This window comes from Oratosquilla oratoria, chromosome 4 (assembly GCF_046742065.1).
Source record: "Oratosquilla oratoria isolate Oo_2021 chromosome 4, ASM4674206v1, whole genome shotgun sequence".
Taxonomy (NCBI): Eukaryota; Metazoa; Arthropoda; class Malacostraca; order Stomatopoda; family Squillidae; genus Oratosquilla; species Oratosquilla oratoria.
In genome coordinates, this window is record NC_134780.1 from 24,430,231 (window position 1) to 24,443,820 (window position 13,590).

The following is a 13,590-nucleotide window of genomic DNA, read 5'->3' on the forward strand; positions in this document are numbered from 1 at the left end:
TTCATCTCAATAATATTTAAACTCCTCTTCTAACTCCCTTAAATTCCGAGTCTCCACCCCATACAGTGTTGTAGGTACAATCATCCCTTCACACAGGCTCTCTCTGCATTCAATGCTTGATACATATTTCTCTTGTAGTTTTTACTCCTCTGAGACAGTTACTCGCTTCCCTTCCTCTATAATTTACCTCTACCACAACTCTTCCATTTCTTGCTACATATGACCTTCAATATTCTCTTCTTTGTCTCCAACTCAATGTCACTCCTCTCCCTTGTACATCTTTTGCAAGTAATGAAATATAAAAGGAATGATGGTTGTGGGTGGAGGTTGTAAAGCCTTAACTACCTGGGTTTATGTGTAGTAGGGAATGAAAGACCAGAAGTGGAGGAAAATTATAGAGAAAAGGAAGTGGCCAAACCAAGATGCACAAATTTGAAAAAAATCAAAATAATTCAGGATTAGAACAGTAACTAATAATAATTAATCTTTAATATACTAAAAAAAATATATAACAAATTATCACTAATAACTTACTTCCAAGTATTCCACAGCATTCCAAAACGAATTTCATCTCCATTATTAAGTAATACCTCTGATCCATCTGGAAGTTTCTTGTTTTCCTGAATTCCGCTATTGACGAAGGTCCCATACTTAGCACCTAACTCTTTCAGAGTCACAGTTGGTATGACATTAGGGTGTTTCTGGTGGTGGAAAATATAAAACTTATATCCATGCAAACAGAAGGATCTAGATGTATACGATCATATCCAAGAAATGTAATTTCACTACAAAGAAATGCAAAATACTGGAAATGGGCAAAAGTAAGACATGGCCATCCCTAACCTATGAAATCTCCAAAAGAAAAGGAAAACCCAGGGATGAGAATGTTGGTTATGAAAAATTTATCACTGGCAAAGTACATCAAGCAGATCCAAGGCTTCTAGGAAACTGAGCAAGGCCATTGTTTATTTAGGAGAGAAATACTGTATTGTTTCCTTAGGAGGATTAGTGCAGGTACATGAAATACCCGTACTGTGTGGTTCAGTTGTTGTACATGCCCAATTTTTTTTTCTTTAACATTCAGCTGGTAGCACTTGTGTGATAAAATAAGATATATAAATGGGGTTGAGGTCTATAGCATAGAACTGCATACCTGACATTTTCATAATATATTCTCTGGGGATGATTTTAATTTATGTTTGCAGGTGTCTTATTGGTGGATCCTGTTAGTGCTTTACTTAAATACTTTGTAAAGTGTCTATCCACTTTGACACAACTGTACCTTGACAACTTTACAAAGGATTACAAAGGCGGAGCATGCCGACAGGAGACCTTTTGATCCATATCTAGGTCGGATGAAAAAAAAAAAAAAAAAAAAAAAAAAAAAAAAAAAAAAAAATCATATTAATAATAAATTAAAACTATAATAATGTAAAAATAACAAATAAAATACATAAATAAATGCATAGGTATAGTTGAATAACAAACAAAAAGGTAAATAGTAAATTATTATAAATTGACATAACTAATAATAAATGAAAATCAGACAGACAAATTATAACAAAACAAAAACAAATAATATAACATAAATTATAATCATTACAGCATCTTACTTAGGTATTTATCTAAATGATTCTTAAAGCTTCGAACTGAACTACATTGCACTACCTGTGCAGGAAGTTTATTCCATTCATTAACTACACGGTTGGCAAAGTTGTTTCTACCTACTTCCAAATTGAATCTATTTCCGGACAGTTTGAGACCATTGTTTCTTGTCTGATTCTCATTCAATGTGAAAATTTTGTCACTTTTGATGTTGTCAATTCCCTTTAAAATCTTAAAGACCTGTATCAAGTCACCTCTGAGTCTACGCTTTTTTAGGGAAAACAGATTCATGTGCTTAAGTCGATTTTCGTATGATTTATTTTTGATATTTGGAATCAGTTTTGTGGCTCGCCATTGTACTTTTTCCAGTCTGTCAATGTCTTTAATGAGATTCGGTGACCATACGGAAACAGCATATTCCAAATGTGGACGAACTAACGATTTATATAGCTTGTTAATGAGTGATGGACTTTTGAAATCAAAAGATCGCGCAATCAATCCCAGAATCTTATTTGCTTTCTCAGAGGCTGAAATACACTGCTTGGATGATTTGAGGTCGTTACTGATAATTACGCCGAGATCTTTTTCACTATCCACTTTTGTTAACGAATTTCCAAATAACTTGTAATCGTACTTACTGTTATTTTTACCTATGTGCATTACCTTGCATTTACTTGTGTTAAATTTCATTAGCCACTTTTCAGACCATTGCTGTAATTGATCTAAATCTTCTTGAATATCTAATTGGTTTGAGTGATCATTTGCCACTCCGCACAGTCTTGTATCATCAGCAAATTTGGAAACAGTAGATTTTAGTCCATTGTCTATATCATTTATATATACTATGAATAGAAGTGGCCCAAGAACGGAACCCTGAGGAACTCCACTTGCAACATTTTTCCATCCAGAAGTTTTTCCATTTAAAACAACTCTCTGTTTTCGACCTTTCAACCAATTACTAGTCCAACCTAATAGGCTACCACTTATTCCATGCAAAGCTAATTTAGTAAGTAGTCTTTCGTGTGGGATGGTATCAAAAGCTTTTGCAAAGTCTAGATATATTAAATCTATATTGTTTCTTTTGTCATAATTCGAGATAACTGTGTTGTAGAATTCGAGTAAGTTAATGATGTGTTTTCTGTTTTCCTACATTACTTCTGACCCAGGTAGTGGGCAAAGGACTAGAATGACCACCCTTCATCCACAATGCGCTTGGATAAAAGGGAAACAGGGGACAGGTGGGTGTGGGATTGATGGAGGTGGGTGCATACCTTGGCTGGTTACGAGCTAGCTTCTTTATAAAGGTGAAGTCTATTGGTGTATGTACAGTATATCTATATACCAAGGGCTTTTCCCTTCTTTAAAGGGAGATAGCAAAGTCAAAAGGCACATGCCCATTTACACTCACTACCCTTTCCTTTAACTGAATACTTATATACATATACATACATATATATATATATATTCATTCCCTGGATTCAGCGAGTTGGGATGGAGATTTTCATCGGCTCAGGGTCTGAAGAGAGGTCTTGGAATTTCCCATTTGTTTTGTAGGTGAAAGGATTGGATACAAAAATGCCAGATCTCTTGTTTAATTTCTAAAACCCAAACAAAGGATGAACTTACAAGATTAGAGATATTGTGTGAGATCTTAAGAGATGCATGTTTTCTGCTGATGGAAGCATCTTTCTCAATCACTATATGCCCAGTCCTGCGACTCACTAGAATATCTTCTCCACACAGTAAGTAATGAGTAACACCTGCAAAAACAGAATGACATGTTTCTACTAATCAGCATAATAAATTTGGCAAAAAATTTGGAAATGGAACTTTAGTTTTCTAAGTGCTCATTCACCAAAATATAGCAAGCAATTTCTTCTTCAACAAAATATAACATGCTATTCATATTCATGTTTAAAACAAATACAATTTTATTGCTCTCTCTCTCAATATATATATATATTGAGAGAGATTGGATAAAGTGGACAGTTTAGATACTTGGTACAAATGTGGTGGGAAAAGGAGGAGTGGAGGTGGAGGTAGAATGTAGACTGAGAAAAATGAGTAAATCTCTTGGGGGAATAAAAAGTGTAGTGACAAATAGACATTTGGTAATGGATGCTAAGAGGAGATTCTACAAAGGAGAGATTGTGCCGACAGCCTTGTATGGGGCAGAAAAATGGAACATAAGAGAGGAAGAGAGGAGTTTGAATGTATTTGAGATAAGGTGCCTGAGAAGTATGACAGGGGTTACTAGGCTGGACAGAGTGGGAAATGAGGAGGTGAGGAGGGGAACACGGGTGGAAAGGGAGTTGGGAGATAGGGTTGATAAAAGAATATTAATGATGGTTTGGACACATGGAAAGAATGAGTGATGAAAGGTTAGTAAAAGAGGTGTGAAAGGCAGAGGTGGAAGGAGTGAACATGAGGGGGCAACCAAGGATGAGATGGATGGATGGGGTGAAAGGGGTATTGGGAAAGAAGGGAATATCTGTTGAGGAAGAAATGGAGAGGACAAAAGATAGGGATGAACAGGGAATGGTTGTGTATGGATGATGCTGTGATGCATGAGGGGGAGTGGGTGGGGGATGGGGGGTGAGGGAGTATGTGTGAAAAATAAATTGATGCAGCCCAAAGGGATTTCTCCCTGTCTTCTCCATTTCTGCATGAGGGGATGGAGAGGGGGGTTTGCCATTTTAATGATGTGGCCTTGCTGTGGATGTGCTAAGTCTTGCGACACTGCTTCTGACCCAGGGCAGTGGGCAAGATGCAGGGATGACCTGTCATCCAGGAGGGGCCAAGATAAGTGGGAGAGAGGATGTGGGGATGGAATGGGTGGGAGTGGATTTTATGCCTTTGTTTTTTTAGCTACCTCCCTTGTAAGGGAGAAACAGCCTTTGGTATATGTTTGTGTACATATATATATATATATATATATATATATATATATATATATATATATATATATATATATATATATATATATATATACTGGTAAATTAATCCAAGCAGTAGAAAAACTGATTCTGGCCCTCTTTCTCATCCCCCTAAGAAGAAATGGCATATGTATCCTATTCATGAAGGAGAAAAAATACGAGTAACAATTGTTGCTTTCAGTTTCAATGATTAAGATCAGTTCTTGAGCCCTCCTATAGAGCTCTCAGAGGAGAAACATTGGTGTATAAGGTGTACATGCAAGAGGCTGCTCTGTCAACAAGGAAGAAAATGAAGAATGGATGGATAACTATTGTCCTTCAACAGGACACAAGACACCCCCCATCACAAAGTAACACACAACCCCTACCTCCAGAAGAAGGTGCAGCCCCTAGGGAACTGGTATTTGGTCTCCAGATCAGGCCCAGAAACTCACCAATTTTCTTTTACTTCCTATCTATCTTCCCCTCTTTTATTTCTGTTCTTTCACAAAAGGAGTTTTAGTGTTCTGGCACCTGTCCTCCCATTTCTATTGTCTGGGGACACGGAAACCAACCCAGGTCCATGCACTTGTCCTACATAAACAAAACCTATTTCTCGCACACATCCATCAAGTGCTACACATAAATAAAGTAGTCAGAGAAACATACAATTTGCTGAGATCAATAAAGGTGGCCTTTAAATACCTGTATAAAGAAATGATTAAGAAAATATTACAAACACTGATAAGGCCAAAACTAGAATATGCAGCACTGATATGGTCACCCAGTACAAAAAAGAATATAAGAAAATTAGAAGGAATACAAAGAGCAATGACAAAGATGGCCCCAACACTTTCAAACCTGACATATGGACAAAGACTGGCCAAATTGGAATTTCCAACCCTGGAACAAAGAAAACAACGATGGGACCTACTAACCATCTACAGAATTATGAAAGGTGAAGAACGTCTTGATAGAGAGGACCTATTAAAGTGGGACAGAGGAAAAACAAGAGGACATGCAATGAAACTCAAAAAGGATAATTACTGAAGAGACTTGAAAAAGAACAGCTTCCCATTCAGAGTGCTAGATATATGGAACAAATTGGATGTAAAAATAGTGTGTGCAAACACAATACAAGAATTTAAGAACAAACGATCTTGTGAGATACAAAAACAGGTCACCATGAGCATAGCTCCCCTTCCTGTATAATACAATTATAGTCAGCGCAAGGAGAAATGACCGATAAGGCGGGGCTAGGAGATTTCCCGGTGTTGCCACACATGGGCATCCATGGCGAGAACGTGCGTGTGGATGCAATGTTTTCTGAATGCAGTGTGAGGGGGGCGGGGCCAGAGATTAGATGTAGCGGCAACGTCGCTCTCTCTTTTCCATATGCCATATCTAGACTCGAAGAAACGAAACCTTTGTATAGAAAACATTGCTTTGATTTTTACCTCAGTGGTGGTGTGTGACAAAAATTATAATATAATCATATGTGGCAACATTATAAAATCATAAAATAGAATTATAAAATAAAATAAAATTATGAAATAATTAGATGTGGCACCACAGGGGAACTCCCAGTGCTCCGCCCTAACAGCCAGTTCTCAGTGCAACGGGTATAGGCAAATACACATGGATCCATCTTATATACACCACACTCACCAATGCAAACCAGTACATAAATTGTGGCTGCAGTCACCACACATCAAGAACCTTCCAAAACAAAAATACACTGTAAACATATTACAGTTCCAACAAAAACAAATTTTGTAAATAATACTATTACAGGAAATTAAACTAATACCACATTTCACATTACCCATATTTCCAGAATACGCAACTATTAGTGATGACAGCTTGAAATACAAAGGTGGATTCATAACATTAATATACAACATATCCTCCAACAAAACAAAAGGAACTACAACACCAACAGAAAGCACAAATTAAATAATCAATTCACTGGGATTTTGTTGTGTGCCCAAAAGAGGCTGAAGATATCTGTTAGGGCCTGTGCTGTTGCTGGACCTAAGTGTTTTAGGTGGTAGCTTGATGTCTTGTCTCAGCTTTCAGCATGGATTTGGACATTTTTCTTATTGTTTTCTCTATGTCTTTACTGAACAAAGGTGGATCACTTTCTGGTTCTATTCTTGTTTTTCATATTTCTTTTATTAACTTCTTATTTTCTGGGATTGTGGATTAGAAATATATTTTGAAGAAATGATTATTTATGATTGTCTTGCAGGTCTTGTAGGTAGGTTTGAGTGTCAACACCATGGTCTGTCTGGGGACACACCACTCCCACATCTCTACCCAAGCCTCACATATTGGAGCTGATCTGCGATCAAGTTTGTTGCCAGTCCTTGTGAGGTTGGTCCACATGGGACTGGAGGCTCATCTGGGATGTTGGGCAGGAATTTGTCAGGCCTCCTCTTGAGAGCCTCTGTGCTGACTACTGTTAGGTCCCTCATCTCTCTTGAAAGACAGTTAAAAAGTCTGCAGCCAGTCAAGGTAAAACTTTCTGCCTCGATTGTCTTCAGTCACTGGGGGCAGCAACTTATGGACCTTCTTTCGCAGGTCCTACCAAACTTGGGGTGGTGTTTCCCTTTGATAACATGTCCTTCTTTTTGAGATGGTTTTGGTGCTATGCTATGCAGTGAATTGAGCTTAAGGATTTTCAGCCTTTCCCAGTAATTCATGAAGTCCCTAACTACATACATATACATATACCAAGGCTTTTTCCCCCTTACAAGGGAGGCAGCCAAAAAAGAAAAGGAATAAAATCACTCCCACCCATTGCCATTCCATCCCTGAATACACTCCACACCCTCCACCCTCCCTCTTATCTTAGCACCTCCTTGTGAATACCCTCTGGACCTGTCTGAGTTCTTGCATCTCCATGACTTTATGTGGAGACCATAGCTGGCATACATACTTCAGCTTTGACACTACCACGGTCTTCCACTGAGATAGCTGTTAGAGTTAGACTTGATTAAGCATAACTTTCCCTTTATCCATTTACATTTTTCACACTACCAGCAGCCGTTCAGATTGTAGGGAGACAGAAAAATGTCAAAACTAGTGTACCATTTACACGTACCAAAGAAACGTTACCACTAGTGAATGTGATATAAATTTATCAACACACAACACGTACCAAAATTATAAGCATTACCATTAGACGTTAGTGATGACGAAAGCTAGAGTAAATCAGGTAAGCTGATACAATTTACTATCAATTTTCAAACCCAATATGTGTTTGATATATGAGAGCCACATAAGATAGTTTCTTCACCTCCAACTAAATTGAAATTGGTAAATCTTATATTATAATATAGGCAAGTCAATTCATGTCACGGTATGCTTATTTCCACACCATAACTGACTAAAAACATTGATGTCATTGCAAGGTTAAGTCTATCTTGATTATTTCCTTCCTTTTCTTTTAAGGACTAATTTCTGACGCTGAAGGTATGTGTAGATATCGACACATTACCTGGTAATTTCGGGTTATTCTCTAAGACCCACATTTTGGGATTCCTGGCGCCATTCCACTGAATTGTTTGCGTTTTTACATACGCTGTTTTCGATCATTCTAGAGCGTCATGCATTATAGTAGATAGTGAAATAGTAGATTTTGATCATAGATCTTATTTGAATTTTACAAGCGATCTTGCAAGTTTTCCCTCTGTCTAGCTAGGGATCATACCAATGGTGTACATTTCAGTCTTGGATGGGTCAATGTTTCTGTGAGTTTTTTTTTTACCACCTTTTCATCCATTTAATTTAGTGAATAACCACCTCAATGTTCTGCATTGTTTTTCATCAAAATTCCCAAATCTCCCTACTCTTTTGTTTTTGTAATGCATTCACTTTCCCAGGAATAACTCAAAGATGGCCTTTTCGAACTATTGCCCATTTCCATTTTCTATGTATTTTTGTAACACCCGACAGTCCCCGTTTTCCGTTTTTCTCATGGTCTTTGCATCATCTGCAAATATATTGGTATATTTTATTGTACTTTCTATCATGCCATTAACATAGATAAGATACATTGTAGGTATTAGCAACGCGCCTTGCGAAACTCAGCTGAACAGATTTGCGTCAAAATCGGTGCCAAGGCCTAAATATACAGGTCAGACCGTTTGCATTCTTGTGCGCAGCTTCTGACGTCATTTGGCTGAGTCCATTTTCTCTTTGTGAAACACTGAAGAAAACTGTGAAACGCCAAGGAAGACAGGAACTATAATATTTTATATATTATATATATATATATATATATATATATATATATATTATATATCATATATATTATATATTCATATATATAGACAGGAACTATAATATTTTATATAATATTTGTCAGAATATAACTAATTGCGTGGAGCGATGCGAGCGAAGGCAACGTCTTTCCTATACGCTGCACCAGCTTCAACTGACAGCTATAGGACCCGCCAACCCCACTTTGAACAGCCAGGTGACGTTCACGGGCCCGCTGCGCCAACTCCCTCGAAATTCGGTCGGAAGTGGTTAGAGCTTATATTCTTAGATCTTGGACGGTGCAGTAGTACCGTTCCCGACCGCTAATTCAGCAATTTGAGTTTGAGTCCCGCCTAGGGTTGGAAAAATCAGCGGCACTGCACTGCGAGCCAGCACTCCAACTCTGGTAGGTAAGGAGATGGGCGGCGTGTGTGTAAGGTCACAACATTACCCATAGATCGGGACATATATGAGTTCTGAGCTCTCATCTGATCACGAGTCCAGCACGAGTCCAACACGTGGTGACTCTCTCTCTCTCTCTCTCTCTCTCTCTCTCTCTCTCTCTCTCTCTCTCTCTCTCTCTCTCTCTCACACACACACACACACACACACACACACACACACACACACACACACACACACACACACACACACACACACACACACACACACACACACACACACACACACACACACACACACACACACACATAGAGAAACAATAAGAAAAAATTACAAATCAATGCTGAAAGCTGAAACAAGACATCACACACACACACACACACACGCGCGCGCGCGCGCGCGCGACTCGGTGGCGCAGTTGGTAGAGTGCTGAACTACTAGCATGGTGGTGCCCGTAGTACTTGGTTCGAATCCTGCCCAGGGCCGAAATTATTTCGGTACCGCTGCGCTTCGGGTCGTTACTCTGACTCTCGTGGGCGGGTAGTTGGGTGTGTGTGTGTGTGTAAGGTCATAGCATTACCCATAGATCGGACCTACGAGCTCTGAGCTCTCTTCCAGGAGGGAAATAGCTGTCGATCACGAGTCCAACACGTGATCCAAAGACCAAGACCAAGACCAAGTGAATACACACACACACACACACACACACACACACACACACACACACACACACACACACACACACACACACACACACACACACACACACATTGGAACAAATTGCAAAAATGTGCAAAAAACATACAAGAACTTAAGAAAAACTAGATGCTGAAAGATACAAAGACGGGTCACTACGAGCATAGCTGCCTTCCCCTATAATACAACTAGGTAAATACACACACACGAACGCACGCGCGCGCACACACACACACACACACACAACCTCGTGTCGCGGTGGTTCGAGTTCTCGCCTGCCACTACGGCGGTCCGGGTTTGAATCCCGCCCAGGTCTGAAATTATTTCAGTATCACTGCGCTGCGGGTTGTCACTCCATCTCTCGTGGGCGGGGAGTTTGGGGTATGTGTGCGTGTAAAGTCACAGTATTACCCATAGACCGGTCATACAGTACGAGCTCTGAGCTCTCATCCGGGAAGTTAATAACTGTCGATCACGAGTTCAATACACGAACGCGCACGCGCACACACACACACACACACACACACACACACACACACACACACACACACACACACACACACACACACACACACATACACAAAGAAGAGAAAGAGGTGATCTGTTGGCCGTTTATAGAATTATGAAAGGCATGGAAGTCCTTGATAAAGAAGACATATTAAATTGGAATAGAAGAAATACAAGGGGACATGAAAAGAAACTCAAAATGGACAGTTATAGAAGAAATATGAAGAAAAAAAACAGCTTACCACACATAGAAGTAGATGTCTGGAACAAACTGAGCGAAACATTAGCTGTAGAATACAGCTAGGTAAATACAACTAGGTAAACACACACACACAAACACACACACACACACACACACACACACACACACACACACACACACACACACACACACACACACACACACACACACACACACACACACACACACACACACACACACACACTAGCTCTGAGTTCTCTTCCGGGAGAGTAAAAACTGTCGATCACGAGTCCAACACGTGATCCATGGCCATGGTGAATCATACGAACGCACACACACGCATTTGGAAGAAAGAATGGTAAAATGAAATAGTACGGGATATTAAGGTCAGAATTGGCCATTGAGAATACAGACGGTATCCCACGAGTCTAGCCCTTATCCTGTATGCTACAATTAGGTACGCATGGAAGGTGGTATGGCGATGGTAATGCAAAGAAACATAAAGGTGGAAGACGTGGAAATGGGGGAAGGAATGGCCAGATAATGAATATAAGAATTACAAGTGAAGAGAGAAAGGTATATTGCAGTGGCATAGGTCCCTTCAAAAAGGAGAACATGGAATGAATCAGGGTACAAATAATTGATAAGAAAAAGCGAGAACATGGCAATAATGGGAGATTTTAATTGTGGAGAGGTAGTGTGGGAGGAATGGGAGACAGATGGAGCAATTGAATTCTGTGGCAACACACTGTTGAAGAAAATGATCAACCTAGTGGTTGAAGGAAACAACAGTGTAAATCAGTGGTTCCCAACCCCAGGGTCGCGACCCAAACTAGGGTCGCGAGGGTGTTTTTGAGGGTCGCCAGAGGGTCTTTTTTAACTTTTTTTCATTCAAGTTTCAAATGTATTTAAATTCATTGTGCTAGTATATATAAACTGAACTATAAAAACGAAAGTTTATAAACATTATGCAAGTACGTAGAAATATAACATGAAATGGTTGAATTTATTATTACAATTAGGGTCGCGACTCCAGGCTAAGAGTGGGTTTAGGGTCGCAGCCAAAAAAGGTTGGGAAACACTGGTGTAAAGAGACGAAGGCACATCTTACTCACATACAAATTATCATGGAACTTTTCAATACCCCAAATGTTTATTTTTTCCCCTTATACCTCCACTTCAGTGTGAGTCAAATTCTTGCGCGCAGCATCGGCTGCCATATGTACGATTCATCACACTATTCGCATTATAAAATCTAAAGTCACTGCTATATTAATCGTTCTCTTTTACTCTGGGTAATGATAAACACAGAAAACGCGATCAAACAAATTCACAGAATCCGGGGGGGTAACTCATGTACAACTACAAATATATATATATATATATATATATATATATATATATATATATATATATATATATATATATATATATATATATAATCAAGTAATCAAGGCGCCAGCACCCTCATGTACCCACTCGCACCTCATGACGCCTACGGATGCGTCATCGTACTGAAGTGATAATTCCCCCTCCCACCAGCTCCATCCCTCCATTCCCTGCTACATGTGACCCCAACTACTTAAAGTTCTTCAGGTCTTCCAGCCTCTCATCCGTTAAACTCACTGCCAGCCCCACCTCTTGTTGGTCGCATCACCTTGACTTTGCGTACACACACACGCACACACATAGACGCCCCCATACACACACACACACACACACACACACACACACACACACACACACAAAGGATTACAAAGGCAAAGCATGCCGACAGGAGACCTTTTGATCCATATCTAGGTCGGATGCAAAAAAAAAAAAAAATCATATTAATAATAAATTAAAACTATAACAATGTAAATAACAATTAAAATACATAAATAAATGCATTGGTATAGTTGAATAACAAAACAAACACGTAAATAGTAAATGCTAATAAATTGACATATAACTAATAATAAATGAAAATCAGACAGACAAATTATAACAAAACAAAAACAAATAATATAACATAAATTATAATAATTACAGCATCTTACTTAGGTATTTATCTAAATGATTCTTAAAGCTTCGAACTGAACTACATTGCACTACCTGTGCAGGAAGTTTATTCCATTCATTAACTACACGGTTGGCAAAGTTGTTTCTACCTACTTCCAAATTGAATCTATTTCCGGACAGTTTGAGACCATTGTTTCTTGTCTGATTCTCATTCAATGTGAAAATTTGGTCACTTTTGATGTTGTCAATTCCCTTTAAAATCTTAAAGACCTGTATCAAGTCACCTCTGAGTCTACGCTTTTTTAGGGAAAACAGATTCATGTGCTTAAGTCGATTTTCGTATGATTTATTTTTGATATTTGGAATCAGTTTTGTGGCTCGCCGTTGTACTTTTTCCAGTCTGTCAATGTCTTTAATGAGATTCGGTGACCATACGGAAACAGCATATTCCAAATGTGGACGAACTAACGATTTATATAGCTTGTTAATGAGTGATGGACTTTTGAAATCTAAAGATCGCGCAATCAATCCCAGAATCTTATTTGCTTTCTCAGAGGCTGAAATACACTGCTTGGATGATTTGAGGTCGTTACTGATAATTACGCCGAGATCTTTTTCACTATCCACTTTTGTTAACGAATTTCCAAATAACTTGTAATCGTACTTGCTGTTATTTTTACCTATGTGCATTACCTTGCATTTACTTGTGTTAAATTTCATTAGCCACTTTTCAGACCATTGCTGTAATTTATCTAAATCTTCTTGAATATCTAATTGGTTTGAGTGATCATTTGCCACTCCGCAGTTTTGTATCATCAGCAAATTTGGAAACAGTAGATTTTAGTCCATGGTCTATATCATTTATATATACTATGAATAGAAGTGGCCCAAGAACGGAACCCTGAGGAACTCCACTTGCAACACTTTTCCATCCAGAAGTTTTTCCATTTAAAACAACTCTCTGTTTTCGACCTTTCAACCAATTACTAGTCCAAC

General features: G+C 38.8%; 1 protein-coding gene across 1 annotated transcript in view; it reads right to left on the reverse strand.

Moving 5' to 3' along the window:
* nbs (nibrin) overlaps nucleotides 1-8,085 on the reverse strand; it is a 33,522-nt gene extending 25,437 nt beyond the window's left edge. The window contains exons 1-3 of the mRNA XM_076183666.1: nucleotides 8,023-8,085; nucleotides 3,232-3,365; nucleotides 535-701 (exon numbers count right to left, since the gene is read on the reverse strand). Coding sequence (XP_076039781.1) covers nucleotides 535-701; nucleotides 3,232-3,365; nucleotides 8,023-8,056 — 335 coding nt within the window. The 5' untranslated portion in view covers nucleotides 8,057-8,085. The remainder of the gene's footprint in view (nucleotides 1-534; nucleotides 702-3,231; nucleotides 3,366-8,022) is intronic.
* Between the last annotated feature and the right edge of the window lie 5,505 nt (nucleotides 8,086-13,590).